Here is a 21,221-nt window from a genome sequence, read left to right as displayed (position 1 = left end):
GTGAGGCGGGGCCGGTTGAGGTAGAGTTGCTCTTCCAGGGCTTCGGACGGGAAGAAATTACCCCCTGGCAGCGCCGCGGTGAAACTAACATTCAGGATGCCCCCTGCCTCGCCGTCCGGCTGGATGTTGAAAACAAACACGTCCTCCGGAGGGACGGACAGCACCGCCGACACCCCCTCCAGGAAGTGACCAAGCAGAGGGGACAGGAAGTGGTCCTGGGACATGTTTTGAAGGCGCACCGTCACGCTGCTGCTCAACATGTCCTCTGTGATGATGAGCACTCGGAGGATGCACTGGGCCGAGATGCTGTGGATACCGTCTGAGAGAGAGGAGGAGAGGGGGAGGGGGGGGGGGGGGGAGGAGAGAGAGGGGCGTGAGGTTGCAATGTCAGTCTCTAGAGATACATATATTTAGTTAGTGTGAGCCGCCGTCTTGCAAGTGCATAATCTTCCCCTGCCCCCACTCATACATACAAGTGTGCACACACACATACACGCACACACGCACGCACATACACTTAAATTGTCTATCAGTGCAAAGAGCACATTTATTCTCCCTTTTATCATCCCCTTGTCAAAGGATAATTAGACTACTTTTCCAGAGATTGACCAAATGTATTACTATAAAAGCAATGATGAGAGTACAATATAATCAAAAAGATAATATAATTTGAAACCACAAAAGACCCCCATGGCTAAGAACTTGGTACTGTGGAGTACAACAGAGAAAACAATGAGCGAGAGAGAGACAGAGAAAGAGAGAGAGAGAGAGAGAGACTTGCTTTGGCAATGTAAACATACGTTTCCCATGCCAATAAAGCCCTTGAATTTAATTGAACAGAGAGAGAGAGAGAGAGAGAGAGAGAGAGAGAGAGAGAGAGAGAGAGGGTCGATGGAGCTACTGAAAGAAAAGGTGAGAAGGGAGAGAAAGGAGGCAGAATGAGAATATTGACACGGTGGGGGAGGGGTGTGATGGCAGCTGGTTTGATTACAGGATTATGAGGAGGCTGACTCTCTATTGACCTCACACAAACACACAAACACACACCAGACTTTAATAAATGAACTTGTATTGTAGGATTGTAAGAGGAAGGCTTAAACCAAAACGAATTTCTCCATGTTCAAGAAATAATATGAGAAAAAACATTGGATATTGGCGACTTTCTCTCATTGTTAAAAAGAGAAACGAATTATATAGCAGAATTACTGCTCAGGCAAAGGATATTACACATTTTGGCTGTCATTGAATAGCTTGCAAAAACGCATTTCTAATTACTCCTGATACCCTGTCTTATTGAAATGAGAAGTATCGTGGTTAAGAGGATAATCGTGTGTGATTTGGCCCACATGCCTGGCTTCTGTCCAGCAACCAGCTACGTAGTTAATTCAGAAACAGGTACATACAATGAGCTGCAATATAGGCTAATCCAAAACAGTACAATATAACCGAGCTAGCAGCTAGCTAAATCAGGAGCAGATAGGGTACAAAATAACAGCGCTATTAGCTAGCTAACTTAGGAACTGCATTTTGTAACATACAGTTTAATAATATGACCCAGTGAGTAGCTAACTCACTCAGAAACAGGTAGCTACAGTGAGTACATAAGAACTCTGACCTGATGCATAGCTACTGGCCCTCTGAAACTAAGCCGTTCTAGCGCACGTCGCTCGTCTTTAAACTTTTAGAACCCTCCCCAAACCATAAATGAAGGTTATTTTAGAATTTTTAGCAGCGAGGGAGAACAAGTGTTAGTAAATAACACTTTGTGAGCTTCTTTTTGCTCCTACCCATGTTTTCGTGTCATGACTTGACACTTCAAACGGAGGAGGGGAGTTTTAGGGGCTCTTCCAGGTAGACTTGGCTAACCGAGCTTTTACAGCCTCCTAGATATGAGAAACGCTTCCTTTCCTAAAGCTCAGCTGGAAATAGCAAGCTTCCTACTGCCTATATCAGTAACTACAGTCATATCAGGGGTTGGCCTTTTCAAATGGATGGGAATGATTGCAAGTTAACAACATTACGTGTAGCGCAAACACAGTCACCTAGAAAGAAACACACACAACAACCATAGAAAGACACACATCGATAGCCTGCATGCATTCCCACTCTTGCGCGCGTGAACACACACACATCACAGGCAGTGGTCTGACATGATTTCCGCGCTCTGTTTGTTTTAAAAGCCCTTCTCCCCCTGAGGTCTGAACACTCATTACTCTCAGTGCAGAACGGAATAAGCCACACAGTAAAGGGGCTCTCTCTCTGCAGGCTTACACTGCATCTTTACAATACATTAAACCACACTCACACACACACACACAAACACAGACGCACAGATGCACACACACACACCCACGCGTACACAAAAACGTACACACACACACACATTACTCTACCATATTAACAAACACACATAAGGCATAAGCATATAAATGCATTGTACTTAGACAGATGCTTAAAGTCTCAATGATCTTAACTACACATTATCCTCCTTATTCCTATCTAGATGTACAGATCTATCTACCGGGTCACATGGACGGTACACTGGCAAAAAGTATGTGGACGCCTGCATGTCGAACATCTCCTTCCAAAATCATGGGCATTAACGTGGAATTGGTCCCCTCTTTGCTGCTATAGCAGCCTCAACTCTTCTGGGAAGGCTTTCCACTAGATGTTGGAACATTGCTGCGGGGACTTCCATTCAGCCACAAGAGCATTAGTGAGGTTGGGCACTGGTGTCTGGCGATTAGGCCTGGCTCGCAGTTGGTGTTCCAATTCCCCCCAAAGGTGTTTGGTGAGGTTGAGGTCAGGGCTCTGTGCAGGCCAGTCAAGTTCTTCCACACCGATCTCGACAAACCACTACTGTTCGAACCTCACTTTGTGCATGGAGACACTGTCATGCTGAAACAGGAAAGGGCCTTCCCCAAACGGTTGCCACAAAGTTGGAAGCACAGAATTGTCTAGAATGTCAGTGTATGCTGTAGCATTAAGATTTACCTTCACTGGAACTAAGGGACCTAGCCCGACCCATGAAAAACAGCCCCAGACCATTATTCCACCTCCACCAAACTTTACAGTTGGAACTATGCATTCGGGTAGGTAGTGTTCTTCTGGCATCCACCAAACCCAGATTTGTTATTTGGACTGCCAGATGGTGAAGCGTGATTCATCACTCCACTTTCCACTGCTCCAGAGTCCAATTGTGGTAAGCTTTACACCACTCCAGTCGATGCTTGGCATAGCGCATGGTGATCTTCGGCTTATGTGAGGCTGCTCAGCCATGGAAACCCATTTCATCAAGCTCCCGATAAACAGTTCTTGTGCTGACGTTGCTTCCAGAGTCCGTTTGGAACTCGGTAGTGAGTGTTGCAACCGAGGACAGACAATTTTTACGCGTTCAGCGCTTCAGCACTCGGCGGTCCTGTTCTGTGAGCTTTTGTGGCCTACCTACTAAGCCGTTGCTGCTCCTAGACAATACCAGCAGAAAGGGCAGAAATTTTACGAACTGACTTGTTGGAAAGGTGGCATCCTATGACGGTGCCAAGTTGAAAGTCACTGAGATTTTCAGTAAGGTCATTCTACTGCAAATGTTTGTCTATGGAGACTGCATGGCTGTGTTCTCGATGTTATACATTTTATACACAGCAACAGGTGTGGCTAAAATAGCCAAATCCACTAATTTGAAGGGGTGTCCACATACTTTTGTGTATATTGTGTAGTTGACAACTACTGTATGTACAGTATATAATGAGAAATGACTCATTGACTATACTGTACTTACACAGACAAACACACACAAACACACACACACACACACACACAAAATATGCCTGAACACTCCCTACAGGATGTATTTATGTGTGTTGAATAAGTAAAGGATGATGCTGACAGAGGAAAGAGAGGGGGTATTGAACCCTGCTGTCTCTTGTGTTTAATAAAGGGCATTACAGATGGATTATATAATGGGAAAATCCTATAACTGGAGCAGGAAGAGAAGGATCTCTTTACGGACACTGTAAACTGTGTGAACTCTTGCCATCCCATGCATGACCAGTCAAGAACACAATTATGTAAGTTGGACGGTAAACAAAAGTGTACAACACACATTTTAAAACCCCCTAGAGTCAATCTAAGTAACATAATAAAATGATCCCGTCAAAATCCGTCAGTTTAAGCTAGAAATATCTGTTGTTTTGCATTGAATGCGTCTCAATCCACCGCATCCACCTGTGTTACACTTCCTCATCTGAGGTGAAAGGTGACAGAGCTAGAGCGGTGTTTGTCAGACCATGAGACATCCCAAAAATCGGTCTTCTCACTAAAAAGTCTGTAGCGTCCGAAACGTTTGAAAGACTAACTATTATAACCACTCCATGGAAAAGGTGTTAGGGGACTCGTCTAAAATTGGTAGCGTCGTTGTGCCTAGCATGTCTACCTCATTTCTACCAGCATGTCACCTGTGAAACTATATGCGAAAATACTCTAGATCACCTTTACGCCACACACAGAGAAGCATTCAAAGCTCTCCCTCACTCTCCATTTGGCAAATCGGACCATAATTATATCCTCCTGATTCCTGCTTACAATCACAAACTCAAACAGGAAGTACCCGTGACGCTCCCAATACGGAAGTGGTCCGATGAATTGGATGCAAAGCTACGGGGGACTGTTTCACTAGCACAGACTGGAACATGTTCCGGGATTCATCCGATGGCATTGAGGAGTTTATCACATCAGTCTCCGGCTTTATTAATAAGTGCATCGACAACGTCGTCCCCACAGTGACCGTACGTACGTACATATCCCAACCAGAAGCAAGGATTACAGGCAAAATTACAGGCTAGAGCTGCCGCTTTCAATGAGAGGGACACTAACCCGGACCCTTATAAGAAATCCTGCTACGCCCTCTGACGTCATCAACCAGGACTAAGATCGAATCCTACAACACCGGCTCTGACACTCGTCGGATGTGGTAGGGCTTGGACAAAAGGAACACCTGTGTGAGAATGCTGACCACAGCTCAGCGTTCAACGCCATAGTGCCCTCCAAGCTCGACACTCAGTTAAGGGACTGAACACCTCCCTCTGCAACTGGATCCTGGACTTCCTGACGGGCCGCCCCCAGGTGGTGAGGGTAGGCAACAACACATTTGCCACGATGACCCTCAACACGGGAGCCCCTCAGGGTTGCATGCTTAGTCCCCTCCTGTATTCCCTGTTCACCCACGACTGTGTGGCTGCGAAGAACTCCAAAACCATCATAAAGTTTGCCGACAGACAACGGTGGTAGGCCTGATAACCGACAACAATGAGACAACCTATAGGGAGGAGGTCAGTCAAACAAAGGAGCTGATCGTGGATTCACATCGATGGGGCTGTAGTAGAGCGGGTCGAGAGCTTCAAGTTCCTTGGTGTCCACATCACTAAAGATCTATCATGGTTCAAACACACCAACACAGTCGTGAAGAGGGCACCACAACACCTCTTCCCCCTCAGGAGGATGAAAAGATTTGGCATGGGCCCTCAGATCCTCAAAACGGTTCTACAGCTGCACCCTCGAGAGCATCTTGACTGGCTGCATCACCGTTTGGTACGGCAACTGCTTGGAATCCGACCGCAAGGTGCTACAAAGGGTAGTGCTCATGGCCTAGTTTATCACTGCGGCCGAGCTCTCTGCCATCCAGGACCTCTATACCAGGCGGTGTCAGAGGAAGGCCCAAAAAATTGTTAAAGACTCCAGCCACCCAAGTCACAGACTTTTCTCTCTTCTACCGCACAGCAAGCGGTACCAGTGCACTAAGTCTGGAACCAACAGAACCGTGAACAGCTTCTACCCCCAAGCCATAAGACTTCTAAACAAGGCTGCTAAATAGCTCATCAAACGGCTAACCGGATACCTGCATTGATCCTTTTTTGCACGAACACACTAACTCTTCTGAACATATGAGGCTGCTACTGTCTATGATCTATCCTGTTGCCTAGTCACTTTACCCTTACCTATTTGTAAGGTACATAGCTACCTCAATTACCTCGTACCCCTGCATGTCGACTCGGTACTGGTACTCCCTATATATAGCCATGTTATTTTCTACTCCCTGTATATTGCCACGTTGTTTTTACTCGTTATTTCCATTCGTTATTCACTGTGTATTTATTCCTCGTTTCACTATTTCTATTTTCTAAACTTTAACTTGGAACATAAGTAAGTAAGTGTTTCACTATTAGTCTACACCTGTTGTCTACGAAGCATGTGACAAATACAACTGATTTAATGCTCATTTGCCTTTCCTCTCCAAAGCTCTCTGTCTACACCCATATGTACTGTGCAGACACACACAAACACAGATACACATGCAGGCACTCGCGCACGCACACACACAAAAGAGGGGAAGTGGTGTTGTGTGTTGGTGCCCCAGGGAAGGAAAGACAGACAGATGGACGGAGACAGATATCAGATGAGTACAGGCCTGGCCTGCTGTCCTGCTGGGATCTTAGACCGACTTTATTACATCTTAATCTCCCCTCTCTCTAGTCTTAGTAAAGAGCAGGGAGATAGAGAGAGAGACCATGAGAGCCAAAGAGAGAGAGAGAGAGAGAGAGAGAGAGAGAGAGAGAGAGAGAGAGAGAGAGAGAGAGAGAGAGAGAGAGAGATTGTGGAGGGGAGGGAGAGCCAGGCAGGAAGACACAGACAGCAGCACGCACAATGAATCTGACAGACTTGCTCTCAGACTGACTGTATTTCATTATAATCTCATAACACTCCAGTCCTAGAGGAGAGGAGTCGGCTGAGAGAGGCTGAATAAAAGCTCTGTAAATAGACCAGCAGGTCACACAAAAAAACACTGGCCATATAAAAGCTCTTTAACAAACTAAAAATGCATGACTGTTGTACAGTAAAATAAATCACAAACCATCCTTACCAGGAAGTTTATCATTTCATGCCCATGTTGCCTCTTTCATTTAATTCACAAAAATAACATAAATCGTGGAACAAGAGCCTAAGTATCTCAAATACCCCTCATTCACATTTTCTGACAGGCCCTTCCCACACCCTCTCTCTCACACACATCTCTCTTTCCCCCTCCCTCTCTCACACATCCAGCCACACTTTCTCCCTCTGTCTCTCACCTGTGACAGTGATGAGCATGGGGGCCACCAAGGCTCTGTTGTTGTCCAGCTTGCGGCTCAGCCGGATCTCCCCACTGCTGTGGTTGAGCAGCAGCAGGTGTAGGTCGTTTCCCCGGGCAATGGAGTAGTACAGGTGGTCTGACACATCGGGGTCGTGGGCCGGCACCCGGCCGATCACGTCGCTGGGGAAACTGTTGGAGCGGTTGGACACAAAGTTGTTGAAGACGATCTGGAAGTCCTGGAGCTGGGGCCGGTTGTCGTTCTGGTCCACCAGCCGGATGCGCACCGTGGCCCGGCTCACCAGGGGGGCTGAGGTGGCCTGGACCACGATCACGTACTCAGAGCGGGCCTCGTAGTCCAGGTCGATGAGGGAGGTGAGCTCCCCGGAGAAGATGTCCATCTGGAAGATCTCAGGGATGTTACCTTCTACGATTTGATACATGATCTGGGCATTGGTCCCCTCGTCTGGGTCTGTGGCTGTGATCTGGGCCACCACCGACCCCACAGCGCTGTTCTCCTTCACCAGAACCTCAAAGTCGTCTGCCGGGAAGACAGGAGCGTTGTCGTTGACGTCGAGAACCGTCACCTGGATGTGGACGGGCGTCCGCTGGGGAGGCACACCACGGTCCACGGCGTACGCCGTCAGCTCATAGAATGGAACACTCTCGCGGTCCAGACGGCGGACCGTGCGTACGATGCCCGATGTGGGCTCGATGGTGAAGTCTCCGTCACCGTCCTCCCCATTCTGGAAGGTGTACTGGACGCGGCCGTTGGCATGGGCATCTCGGTCCATTGCGGATATCTGTAGGACGCTAGTGAAGGGTGGGGCGTCTTCACTGACGGTGCCCTGGTACCTGGGGCTGAGGAACTGTGGTGCGTTGTCGTTCACATCGTTCACATTCACCTCTACGTAGGTGGTGTCAGACTTCTGTGGGATGCCGTTGTCCCGTGCAGTGATGGCCAGTGTGTAGGTCATCTGGTCCTCGTAATCCAGCTCGGCTTGCAGGGTGATGGCTCCGCTGGACGGGTCAATGCGGAACTGGGGGATGTTGTCTTCCAGGAAGTAGGTGATGCGAGAGTTTTCGCCAACGTCATCATCCGTGGCGCTGATGACCACGACCGTGCTGCCCGGGGGGCGGTCCTCGTTCACAGTCACTGAGTAGTGAGCGCTCTGGAACACGGGCCGGTGTGTGTTGGCGTCCGTGATGTTGACGTGGACCTGGCACGTGTCATGTAGCGTGCGGTCGGAAGCCGTCACAGTCAGAACGTATCGGCGCTCCTGTTTGTAATCGAGCGGCAGTGCTAGAGAGAGCATCCCCGACCCTCCGGCTGTGCTTATAGCAAAGCGGTTACGCGTGTTGCCCCCCGTGATCTGATAGGTGACCGCACTGTTGACATCACGGTCGACCGCGGTCACAATGACCACACTGGTGCCCACAGCTGCATCCTCGTTGAGCCTCACAAAGTACTCTTTCTGCAGGAACTCTGGCCTGTTGTCGTTGACGTCCATCACTGTTATGGTCACGCTGGCTGTGGCAGAGAGAAGTGGGATGCCATAGTCTCTGGCCTCCACCCCAAAGAAGAAGTGTTCCACAGACTCCCGGTCGAGAGCCGAACTGACCGTCACCCAGCCGGTGGCGGAGTTAATGACGAAGGGCGTGTCAGGGCTGGTGCCAGTCAGCCTGTACTCCAGACGGGCGTTGTCCCCAGAGTCGGTGTCAATGGCCTGGATGTGGAGGATGGAGCTGCCCACGGGGGCGCTCTCCAGCACTGACGCCTGGAACGGCGTGGACACGAAGATGGGAGGGTTGTCATTGACGTCGGTCACCTGCACGCTGATGATACCTGTGTTATTGGAGAGGGGTGGCCGGCCGTTGTCCTGGGCTCGAACCCTCAGAGTGTATTCCCTCTCTGCCTCGAAGTCCAGAGGGGCAACTACCTGGATCTCCCCCGTCACACTGTCGATGGAGAACTGGCCCCGGCTGTTCCCACTGATGATGTTGTAGTGGACAGCCGCGTTGCTATCCTTATCATGGTCCGTAGCGCTCACCCTCAGGATCTCCGAGTGGGGCCGGATGTCCTCCCTGACCGCCACCACATAGCGCTTCTCGCTGAACTGGGGCACGTTGTCGTTCTCGTCCAGCACTGTGATGAAGACCTTAACGATGGCCGAGCGCGGCCCGGGCTCCCTTCCCTGGTCGCTGGCCTCCACGTAGAGGGTGTAGCGCTCGTTGGTCTCCCGGTCGACCACGCCCCGTGTGGTGATCAGCCCTGAGCGGGGGTCGATCTCAAATGCGGCCCGGGCCGCAGCAGCTGTGTCTCCTATGAAGCGGTAGCGGATGTTGGCATTGGACGGGGCATCCAGGTCAGTGGCTCGGAGCTGCAGGATGGGATAGCCCTCCTCCACGTTCTCCCGGATGGTCTCCCGGTACTCTGTGTGCTCAAAGATAGGCGAGTGGTCATTGCGGTCGGCCACAGTGATTGCCACCATGGTGGTGCCAGAGAGGCGTGGAGAGCCGTGGTCTGACGCCGTGACCCGGAAGTAGTGCAGGTCCATGTGCTCCCTGTCCAGCACCTGGGAGGTGGTGATGAGGCCTGTGTCGGGGTCGATGTGGAAGTAGTCAGTGGATCTGCTGTTCATGAGAGGGGCCATGGTGTAGCTGAGCCTGCCTGCTTCACCTGCGTCTGGGTCGGTGGCTGACATGGCTATGACTGAGGAGCCTGGGGGCTGGTTTTCTGGAACCTGCACCTGGAAGTTATACTGGGAGAAGTGAGGGTGTCTGTTGGCAGCTCGGCGAGCGCGCCCCACCACCAAAACCTCTTTCCCTCTGTCCTCCTCACCTTCATCTTCCACGGTCTGCCTTCCCAAGCTTCTCTCTCCCCTTGACCTGTGCCTTTCCTCCTCGTCTTCCTGTGTGCTTTCAGGCCCCTGCCACACTCTCTTCCCCTCCCCTTTTCCTCCTGCTCCACTCTGTGTCTGTGTGAGGCTGGCCCTCTCCTGACCCTTCTCTCTCTCTCCCTCTGCCTCTACAGTTGCATCTGTCTGGGCTGTGGCTCCCTTTCTTATTCCCTCTGACTCCCACTCCTCCACTTCCTCCCTCCATGCCTCTCTGGCCTGTCTCTCTCCCTCCCCCGCCTGTAATTCGCCTCCCCCAGGCCCCTCATCAACTTCGCCCCCCATATGCCTTTCTGGCTGACTGACACCTTCCTGTTGTAATGGCACCAGTTTACCTGATTTTAATTGCGGGCGAGTGCCCCCCTGGACAGTAGTTAAGCTGTCGCCTGAGCTGCTGTCAACACACGCAGTGTCGAGCAATTCTTCAGGGACCAAGCCCAGCTGTGTCTGTGAGCATGGTCCGCTCAGATCCACTGACGCCTGTCTACTATTGACACCATTTCTTTCATCATTCATCTGAACATTCTCCTCTTTGTTGTTGTTGTTGTTGTTGTTGTTGTTGTTGTTGTTGTTGTTCTGGTTGTAATTTCTGATATTGTTATTATTATTGACGTTGTGAACATTCTCCCAAAACAATGGCTGAAAGTGGTGAGCCGAATATGCATGTTTACTTGGAGAAAGCTGGGTAGAGGTTTTCATGGGTGCTGTCCATTGTGCCTGTGGTGCTGAACCTATTTGAAGGGGAGGGGGTCTGTAGAGGAGGCTTGTCCGTGGCTGGGAATGTGAGTCTGAGTCACTATCCCGTTTAGTTAGATTGAGCTCCTTGGAGAATGAGAAGGGGTTTGTGATAACGAGATCCCTGTGAGTAACACCAGACTTAATTGCACCAGCGTGTACCGAGGCTGATATTGTGAGAGCGGTGATGGAAGACAATATAGGCGTGACGATAGCTGACTCATTGTGAGCTGGCTCAGACTGAGGATAAGGAACATTGGCTCGAGCAGCCGATTCTGCTGCCTGTATGTCGTCATGGAATAAGGAAAATGAGCTAGTAGAATTTCTGTTTTCATTACCGGTTCCGTTAGATGGCAAACATAGACTATCAGTGATATTTGTGGTGGGGGGAAATTGGATGTCGAGATTACTCACTTCTATGCTTCCCCTGGGACCTATAACGTTGGCTGAAAGTCCTCCCCCCATATCCATCCGCTGCAAACCACAACACCTCGTTCCGGGGAGAGACCCCCAGGGTAACCCCTTACTCTCTACCCGGGGTTGAGCGCTCTGTTCTCGGCCTGCCAACACTGATATTCTCTGTGGAGGAGCAGCCGGCTCCTTAAGCTTAGTTGTTAGATAAACAGAGGCCAAATCCTTATCCAGATCATTTTTGTTCACGTGTTTGTTGCCTTGTGCCTTCTCTCCCTCCCCCCTCCTGCCCAGAACCATGGCATGCCCAGGACTGGAGCGGGTATGCCTGAAATAACAACCTGTGAGGGCCATGGCCCCATCAGTAATCCCGGGTGACTGGTAACATCTGGCTGCGCTGCCTGCGGTGGCTGAGGTGAGATAGCATGGGCAGGGCCCATGCGCCACGCTCCTCCCCGTTCCCCCAATGGCTTTAGTAAACGAACGATTACAACCATCACTGGTGAGATCGATAACATTGTGACTACTTAAATGAGAACAAGCACCGGTGGCCACCTCGCCGGCGTCCAAAGCATTATTGCCCAAATGAGAGCGAGGAGGGCCCCATGGCAGCTGTCCAGGTGGTTGCTTAGCTGTAGATATTTGCTGTGTTGGGGGAAGTGGCCGGTGAAGGGTCCTTGTACACCTGTGAGAAGCCCCTCGAACGTCTCTAGTAATCCCCGACGACTCGCTCTCAGGTCCCTGGTGTTGGCCGCGCACAAAGACTCTCCCTGTGTCGGGTTTGGCGGGCGTCAGACAGGGTGGTGACCGCGCGCAAACTCTAGTACTTTGTATATACCGCTTTTTGGCCTTTTGAACCCGCGAAGAGAAAACAGGTGAAACAACGCCCCTCTCCCCACCGCTGCTCCTGCTCCTACCTGCAGGATGGGGGTGCCTGACTCCATTCCACGGCCCTCTCGCACCTCCTTCTTCGGTGCACAACGGTTCAAAAGGGTCTCCGTGCGCCCCTTGCCATATAAAAGGACTCCACACCGGGAATGCTGGTTCCGATGGGAGCCGTCCCGATGGGAGACGTTGTAACGTCCACCTGGGGCAGATCACCGAACCACTGCTGCTCGCCAAGACCCCAGCTTCCCTTGGATGGCTCGGTGTCTCAGGGCAGGGTCCCGGGCTCCAACGACAGGTCCCTGCTAACTTCCCCGGGTTAACCGCGAACAAAGGGCTGAGGAGCAGGTGGAGAAGAAGTGGTGAGAGCAGGCTGGAACCCAGTAGCAGTGCAGCCATTAGTCTGGTAAGATCCTTTCTCCTCTCCCCCTTTCTCCCTCTCACCCCTCTCTTTCTCTCTCCCTCTCTCTCGCTCTCTTCGAGTGCGTCTCTCTCTCTTCCGTCGCCGGCTAGGTAGCCAGCTCCAGCGGCACCGCCCGACACCTTCCCCCGCGCTCCCCCGTCTCTCCGTGGGCCCGGGAAGTTGGCATTTACTCGCTGTGTTCGGTAGAACTCGGTCTGTCGGCGTCAGGGGTGCAGCAACTCTCCCTTTCATTCATATCCAACATGGCTCTCAGCAGACCCCGGTGGTACTATCCATCCTCGCGTTACGCTCTCCTCCTCCTCTCAACACCCCTCCCCCTCGCTGCTCTCTTCCTCCACCTCCCTGGTTTATTCCAGCTCGCAGGGCTGTTAAACCACCGTAGCCGCCATATCCACAACTGGAAGGCGACTCGGAACTATATCTCACTCGCATTCATATTTTAGTCAACCCATCTAAATAAATTAAAGTGTATATAGGCTATAGCGGAACATAGTAGCAATGAAGCATATGCAACCTAATGCCATTTTGGTAATAATTATAAATATGTAGGCTTTATTAAATATTACATTATAACACAGAGGGCACTGTAAATTATATTTATTATTGCACATTTTCTGTCACTTGTACCCTAATACATTTTAATAACAGTTAGGCCTATGTTATATAGTCTACGAAAACGAATTGAGCCTCTCCATGACGTCATGCTCTGCCTACACATCGATGAGTAATTAGTAGGCTACCTATTCATTGCTTTTCCTTCGATATGGTCATCACCCTTCACTTATTAGTTTAATCAAACATGAATTTATATGAATATGACCAATATATTTCGTTGTATTTACAAAGTGGATTAAAAGTCGTTTATATGGAAATATGGTAATTTTTAGTCCAAATTCAGTCACATAATTCATTCTGATGGTGAATTCTACGACCTAAAATGAAATCCCCACATTTTGGAAATGGCTGAGGGAGGGAAGGCGTGTCTGGCAGCCTTGACTTGCATCATCGGATGTGTTGTGGCACAAAATAGTTCTGCTATGAAAACCAATCTGTGTTTCTCTCAGTCTGGCTGTCGCCGCCGCCACGGTTGGAGCTGATCCACGTATGTTGAAATATTCATGCTCCGACCACAATAATGAAGTGCACAAAAAAACTCAAACCCCTCGCGCTCTATGTTCTCGCTTCTATCCTTCTCTCGGAGCTGAGAACAGTAAGCCATTAGGCGCGAGGAAGCGAGGGGCAGGCAGTCAGCCATGTTGGGTATCATTGCTCGCCTTGCCTGCACACCAACAATAATTCCTGTGAAAAGTAGGTTAGGTTATACTGGCGAGCCGCCCTCTCCGTGATTAGGACGGATACATGTCGACACGCGCAAAGTCGTCTAGACAAACTGGTACTTGTGATATTATTCTGAAATAGTGGGATAAAGAAAATCCAAGTAGGCTACATTATAGGCTTTGCTTTCATGATTTTCCTACGTTTAATATAAATAATGTATCTGGATATAAACACATTTTTTGTATTAATGGAAAGTATCTGAAATGTGAAGTGACACCAAAGCAGGGTGCTGTAAAACTTTATCTGTTCATAATGTAGCCTAAAACCCTGAGCCTTGGAGTACTATATGTTCAGCATTTCACCCAAGCTCAGTGTCAATATCGTTAACTTAGGAAAGAGGGAAGTGATGAAACCAGACAAAATCTTGATGGGATAGATGAGCAGGCTATGGGAAATGTCCGCATAACAAAACCATGGACAGCGTCCATATAAACAATGCTGAAAGAATCCTACACTAGGAAGCCCGATCGAACACTTTAACCAAATAACTGTAAGTATGGGCAGTCCACACCATGGATTTCTTTCCGAGTAGAAATGACTAAGCTAACATGTTGGGTCATTTTTAGTAGCGCCATGACCGACCTGATTATATACAGCACCATGGACAGCGGCGTTCCAAATCAGCCTGCTGCATCACTCGGCCCATTTAAGTCGACATAAGACCTGTTAAATTATAATTCTTACTCAAAACATTTCACAAATATTCGCTTTTACAAAATTGTAGGAAATGACACAAAAATAATACAGGCTCAGGCTATATTATGCAGAGGCCAATCAACTACGCAACATTGCTCTGGCAATGCAACATTCATTTTTAAGAGCAGTAATTAGTCTGCTATATACACTCCTCTTGGTTAATGCACGTTTCTACGCGGGTGCTTATGTATGTGCACGCATGCGTTTTAGAATGTATAGACACAGCACCCTTTTCAAGATGCGGGTGTGTCCAAATTTAGCTGCTTGGCTCCCCTCCACGCAACGGTGGATCAATAAGCTCTGACTCCTCACTGGGGGGTCTCCTAACTGCCGCAAGCCGCCATGCAAGACCCTGCTTTTCAACGGTGCGAGTTGCCATGGGAACAGTGAAAGTGGGGGTACTTTTAGCCTCTGGTGGATTATACCCCTCGGAGGGGTTGAGTGTGCAGAGAGGGAGGGGTGGTGTTGAGGCTTTCTTCACTCATTTTGCCTGCCAGTCACATACTCCGTAATTGCATGCCCCCGGCCCCTCTCTCCTTGTCTGACCAGGCCCCGTGCCACAGTCGCCAGATCCTCCCCCCTCCCTGAAATCCTGAGCGGCAGGTGGTAGCGGAGGCCCGGTGTGCATCTGGCCTTGACCGGAAATGATGAGGCAGTAATGCATGCATGAGAAGTGACGGAGGTGTGATTGGGACGGACATAGATTAACGGGTTGTCATTTACATCCACAATTTATGCTAGAGGAGGAGGACAAGGCCCTAGCCGTCCTGTCACTCAGACAGGTTGACACAGAGGGTCGCTATCCGGGAAGCCCCCGTCCTTCCCTCCCCTCTCTCTGTACAAGTCACGATGCCATATGGCGACAGCTGCGTGGCATGTGCGGGGTGATTGTGTGATTCCTGCCACAGCTTATTGGGCCTGTGGTTGCGTGTGAATAATAAGCCTCCGCACGCTTCACTGACTTAAATAGCATACCAAACAGCCATCAAAAGGGCCCTTAGCTCTCCGTGATCTCACAGTTGATTAGTGACATTCATGTATTCATTGGTCCAGACTCAAGTTCTATTGCAACCTGTTTCCCTATCACGTGCAAGGTGTGTGCTTTCCTTCCGTTCTTCAATGGAGTCTAAACCAAAAGGATGATGATGTCATTCATTATTTGGGGAGATGAGCCATATGTGATTAAACCACAGGCCTATGTTCATTATCTGACTGCTAGTTTTATAGATTCAGACAGGGGCCTAGAGTTTTCCCAATTTGATCATGATATTACTGATCTGCTTGCTCTGCCATCCTATACACAAAACACATTAATCCAGCATTCTGGGTTCCACTATAAATCTAAACAAATTGGACAGATTTCTCTGTCAAATAAACATATAAAGCAAATAGAATGAAAATCTCTTGATATGATGAAGAGAGCAGCAGGATCCCCCCCCCCCCCCCCCCACACACACACACACACACACACACTCAGGTCACAGAGTTTTGTTGATAAAAATAGTGGATGGATGAAGGGAGAGTGGTAGAGAAAGAGAAGTTCATGTTCAGTGTGGGCAAACAAGAGTAAACAAATATTTTACAGACTGTGAGAGTCTGTGTGTGTGCGGGGTTTATAGGCCAGCTGTGTGTCCTCTCTTAGTCAGCCAGTGACCCAAATCACGGAATAACGAGAGAGAGAGAGAGGCGTGGGGGTGAAGAGTGGGAGAGAGAGTGAGTTGACATTTAAAAAAAGAGAATGAGGAAAATGAATTCACCGCAGAAATACATAAAACCTTACATATTCCCTACAGTCCCTGAACTGCTTTCATCACCATTGCTCTCTCACTACACATGCACAACTCCCCAAGCATATTCCCATAGAATGTATCAAATTGCAAATATTCTAATGAATGTGAACATTCAGGTAAAACACGGATGTAAAAATTCCTTTGAATGAAATCATTCACGATAAAGGAACATTCAGGACATAAATCCACATTGGCATATTACTACCAATGCCAGATCAAATTGAATCCTCAAAATACAACGTAGAAACACAGAGTAACTGTAATAGATATAGACTGATATCTACACTGAGTGTACAAAACATTAGGAACACCTTCCCAGTATTGAGTTGCATCCCTTTTTGCCCTCAGAACAGCCTCAATTCATCTGAGCATGGACTCTACAAGGCGTCGATAGCGTTCCACAGGGATGCTGGCCCATGTTGACTCCAATGCTTCCCACAGTTGTGTCAAGTTGGCTGGATGTCCTTTGGGTGGTGAATCATTTTTGATACACACGGGAAACTGTTGAGCATGAAAAACCCTGCAGCGATGCAGTTCTTGACACTCTCAAACCGGTGCGCCTGGCACCTACTACCATACCCTGTTCAAAGACACGTAAATCTTGCCCATTCACCCTCTGAATGGCACACATAAGCAATCCATGTCTCAGTTGTCTCAAGACTTAAAAATCCTTCTTTAACTTGTCTCCTCCCCTTCATCTACACTGATTGAAGTGGATTTAACACGTGACATCAATAAGGGATCATTGCTTTCACCTGGATTCACCTGGTCAGTCTATGTCATGGAAAGAGCAGGTGTTCATAATGTTTTGTACTCAGTGTATATCAGTAGGCTTTATGAGATCATGAGATTCTAGAGCACTATAATGGGGGCATTTCCACCTGAGACTTACCCCACACCAGTGTGTTGCCAGTGTTCATATTAAAAGTTCTAATGTTATTTTTTGGAGGTGGGAAACAGTTTTTTCCATCAGGAGTGTGACACTAAAGACTTGGGGTGAGCAGAATCAACAATCTAAGCATCAACACAACTTTGTGAGAAGGTGGTAAATGGGCAAGACAAAATATTTACGTGCCTTTGAACGGGGTATGGTAGTAGGTACATAACAATGGCTAACTGTGAACGATTATCACATTGAGAAGGTGGTAATCGTCCACCTTGAGAGGGTGGTAATCGTCCACCTTGAGAAGGTGGTAATCGTCCACCTTGAGAAGGTGGTAATCGTCCACCTTGAGAAGGTGGTAATCGTCCACCTTGAGAAGGTGATAATCGTCCACCTTGAGAAGGTGATAATCGTCCACAGTTAGCCATTGTTATGTAAATGCAGGTAAGTGCAGGCTGAAAAGTACCAGTGGCCTGGCCCTGCCCTAAGTCAGAGCAGATCCACTGAGGCCAGGGCCCAGTGAGACACTGCAGCCGGACCTTGGAGGTGGAAACACAAAAGTCTCAGCCTTTTTGGTAAAACACCCCGGGGTAAGTCTCAGGTGGAAAGTTGCCATAACTGCCAGGTCTGAGAGCTAGCAGAGCCACTGTGCTGTCAGGCTGGATCTAACCCTAACTAGATCACAGTCAAGTGAGATCAGGCTGGATGGAGGATCCCTATCACACTACTGTGGTCTGGGTTGCATCAGCCTGGCACCTGGCAGCCACCGGCCCGGGTCACACTGGATCCATTTCAGACGGGAACCTGACTAATCCAAATTGGATCAGCAGCAGCAGCTGAATGGACGGATGCAGCAGCAGCAGCTGTATGGCTGGATCTCTATCCCAAGGCCTTTATGGGACTTTATTAGCATTAACTAAAGAAGTGTATTATCCCTATAAGCAGAGCTATTCAACTAGGGTCCTGGAGGGCTTGAACCCAGCAGGGCGTCCTCGCAGCCCCGGCCTCATGCTGACTGTAAATCATTATTGCTGGATGTGCAGTTAGTTTGATATAGGAGCTTCCTCACCACGTGGCTGGTTGAGAGGGTGGTTAAGAGGATATTGGATTAAACCAAAGTGCTGTGAGAAGATCAATACCCATGAACAGTAACGTGATCTGATCAGATACAGTATCAAGCAGCCTTCAGCCTATTTTCTTGGCCTGTGAATATGTGAAGAGGGTAGACCTACGCGCGCACTCACATGCGTACATAAACATGTCCGAAAGAACAGAATCAGGAAATACATAATTATACACAGTTATAATCATAATGTACTAATTCAGGGATTCATTCAAACAATGGATGGTCTGTCTCATTTGCTCACAGTTAGGTATCCAGTACACAGCAAAATCAAGTTCAACCAGTTCCCTATTTTGTATTCAACCAGGGTAGAGCGAGGAGGAGAGAAAGCAAAGGGAGCCGCAGAACGAGAGCGGCAGAGAGAGGGCGAGAGAGAGGGCGAGAGAGAGGGCGAGAGAGAGGGCGAGAGAGAGGGGGAGAAGGGCTGGATGACAGCTGTTGCATGAGGAGTTTATCTGATTCAATCTATCCATCTCCGGGCCCCTGCCCCTACCATCAACCAACCCCCACAAAGTCACACGCTCTCCTCTCACCACACCCTGCACATTCAAAGGCACTCTGGGACACGCTCGACAGGAGCCACGTTCCCTTGAAAATAACCCGCTGCGTTATAAAAGACCATTTATATTATCGTTCAGTAGAATCTCTTCCTCCCAGTCACCACTCCCTCAGAGGATCTGTGACTCATTTAACAAGCACATTAAGTAGGAAATATCCTGGCTGTTCTGACTGATATCAGTCATTGTGTTGTTTGTGTTAAGACATCATTTGAGTCGTCTGGCACTGTGACAGTGTCTGTCTGCTCCTCAAGTCTCAGTTAGCCTCCCTCCAACCCCCAGTCTCTCATCCTGTCATTTCCTGGCTCGGTTGGGTATGCCCAGCCACACTCAGTCAAAGCACTTAAATACCCATCAATATCAATAGCCCAGCCTACTCCCTCGCTCCCTCTTTTTCTCCCTCCCTCCTGTGCTCTCTCCTGCTCTCTCCCTGGCAACCACAAAGAATCACTCTACACTCACGAGCATCCCTGACCTCATTCATCTCTCTGTTTTCTCCCTCCTTTAAGACAGTAGATTTGCTCATAGTGATGACTGTGTGCTCTCCTTTCCCTTTCTGTATCCATCCCTCCGTTTCTGAACTACTTTCATGTTCACGTCCCTTTTTCTCTCTCTCCTCCCTCTATTGTCTCTGGCCAACCGAGGCCCGAGGGGAGTGATTGACAAGCAGGTAGGGTAGGAGAATTGGAACGCTTTGATAGGAGGAGATGCAAATCAAGGCTGGCGGACTGTCAGGTGGCTAAAATATCTGTCAGTAGAGCTCCACCCTGTGGCTATGTTCGTGTATTGCACCACTCCTGCCTAGTCTCGTCAGACTTCTAGTCCAGACTCTTTTAACTCATTGGCTGTGGGTAATGGAAACACACTCACACACTTCTGCACACACACACACACGCACAAATTGTTTTCAAACTGTAATAACCAGTCTATTCCCAGAAAAAAAAAGCTGAAGTCATAGCATTGCGTCATGTTGGACCTGTGTATGCGCTAACTCACAGATATGAAAGAGAATGGTTAATCAACTATGGGGGGGGAACGTATATTCCCCTGCGAAATGGATAAACAGATGTTAGAAACAGCCGATTCCCCACATAAAGGCAGTCAGCGTAACACTGAACTTAGTGTCGCACCCTGGAAAACCCTGCCTGCCTCAAGACGCTTGGTCTGACGTCAGAAAACCTTGTCCCAATCACAAAGACTCGTTTTACATTGCTACGGTGTGCCCTAATGAATTGGTCCCGTGGTGGCTGTGTTGGGAGGAGAGCTCCAAGGCCAGCTGTTCCCGTCTCATTATGGGGGAGATCAAAAGGACACCAGCGGAGGGGGAGAAATAATCACTCAGTTTGACATACAGAGAGCATAGAGCATGATGTGGCAGGACCAGCTAATGACGAGAGGGCCGAACCACCAATTATTCGCTATAGCGGTCAATGTGGATAAGTTTCTAATTGCGTGGCCCCGGCGTCCATTTTAATTGCCTTGCGTGAACTTGAGCATCCACAAATCTTTTTATATAAGCGCTATGATGGGGGAAGTGATCTAATATGGCCTACAAATTAATTATACTCATAACCAATTATTTCCGTAATCCCCAGGCGTTATGCAACCATTTATAGACTTGCCCCGTAACTCATCACACTTAACATGAACAACAAACAGCTGCACACGGTGCTGCAATGTGGTACATATACAAACCTTAACACGCATCTTAACACACACGGCAGCGGGGTCACCGAGGTCAACACTCATTTATTGATCTAGGTGGAAAATAGATTGGCCCGATGGACCGTTGACAACATTGTGGGAGAGAGAGAGAGTGCGAGTCCGTGTAAAGCTCGGGTCACCACCAACACACAAACGTACACAATAATAACAGTCCAAGATATGGCACAGAGCGACAATGGAGAACTGGGATCTGGGACAGTACTGTATAGTATTTTGGCACAAGAGAAGTACCGTGGTGGTGGTGGGTTAGTCTATGTCACATATATCATTCCATATACTGTATAGCTGCATTATATATATTGTGGTAACCCAGGAGGTCTACCCCGGGGGATGGTAATAGAGGGGAGGTACGTGAGGCGACGTTGGCTCCCTCTGCTGGGAATACGGGAGCTGGGCACCCCGACACGGACAGCTAAGTGGAGGTAATTAGAGGAAAGTGCCAACCAGCCGTGGAGGCTAAATAAAAGGAGCACGATGGCACACGTCGGGAGAGAAGGGAGAGAGACGGACACCAGTTAAGAGAGAGAAGGAAGACCGAGCAAAAACCTAAGTTATTTCTCTTCTGTCTTAGTAAAGTTGTTTTTGCGGACTAAAGCCTCCCTGTCTCTGTGTCAATCTCTGCACGTGTAACAGT

The 21,221-nt window shown here is 48.9% G+C and overlaps 1 protein-coding gene across 1 annotated transcript in view; it reads right to left on the bottom strand.

Moving 5' to 3' along the window:
• Nucleotides 1–12,110, bottom strand: part of LOC120058726 (cadherin EGF LAG seven-pass G-type receptor 3-like) — a 72,400-nt gene extending 60,290 nt beyond the window's left edge. Inside the window, exons 1-3 of the mRNA XM_039007468.1 lie at nucleotides 12,084–12,110; nucleotides 7,125–10,035; nucleotides 1–319 (exon numbers count right to left, since the gene is read on the bottom strand). The exon at nucleotides 1–319 is cut by the window's left edge and continues 19 nt beyond it. Coding sequence (XP_038863396.1) covers nucleotides 1–319; nucleotides 7,125–10,035; nucleotides 12,084–12,110 — 3,257 coding nt within the window. The remainder of the gene's footprint in view (nucleotides 320–7,124; nucleotides 10,036–12,083) is intronic.
• Nucleotides 12,111–21,221: the final 9,111 nt, after the last annotated feature.

Source organism: Salvelinus namaycush, chromosome 14 (genome assembly GCF_016432855.1).
Source record: "Salvelinus namaycush isolate Seneca chromosome 14, SaNama_1.0, whole genome shotgun sequence".
Taxonomy (NCBI): domain Eukaryota; kingdom Metazoa; phylum Chordata; class Actinopteri; order Salmoniformes; family Salmonidae; genus Salvelinus; species Salvelinus namaycush.
The sequence above is the reverse complement of the archived record's forward strand: the minus strand, read 5'-3'. Positions and strand labels throughout refer to the sequence as shown.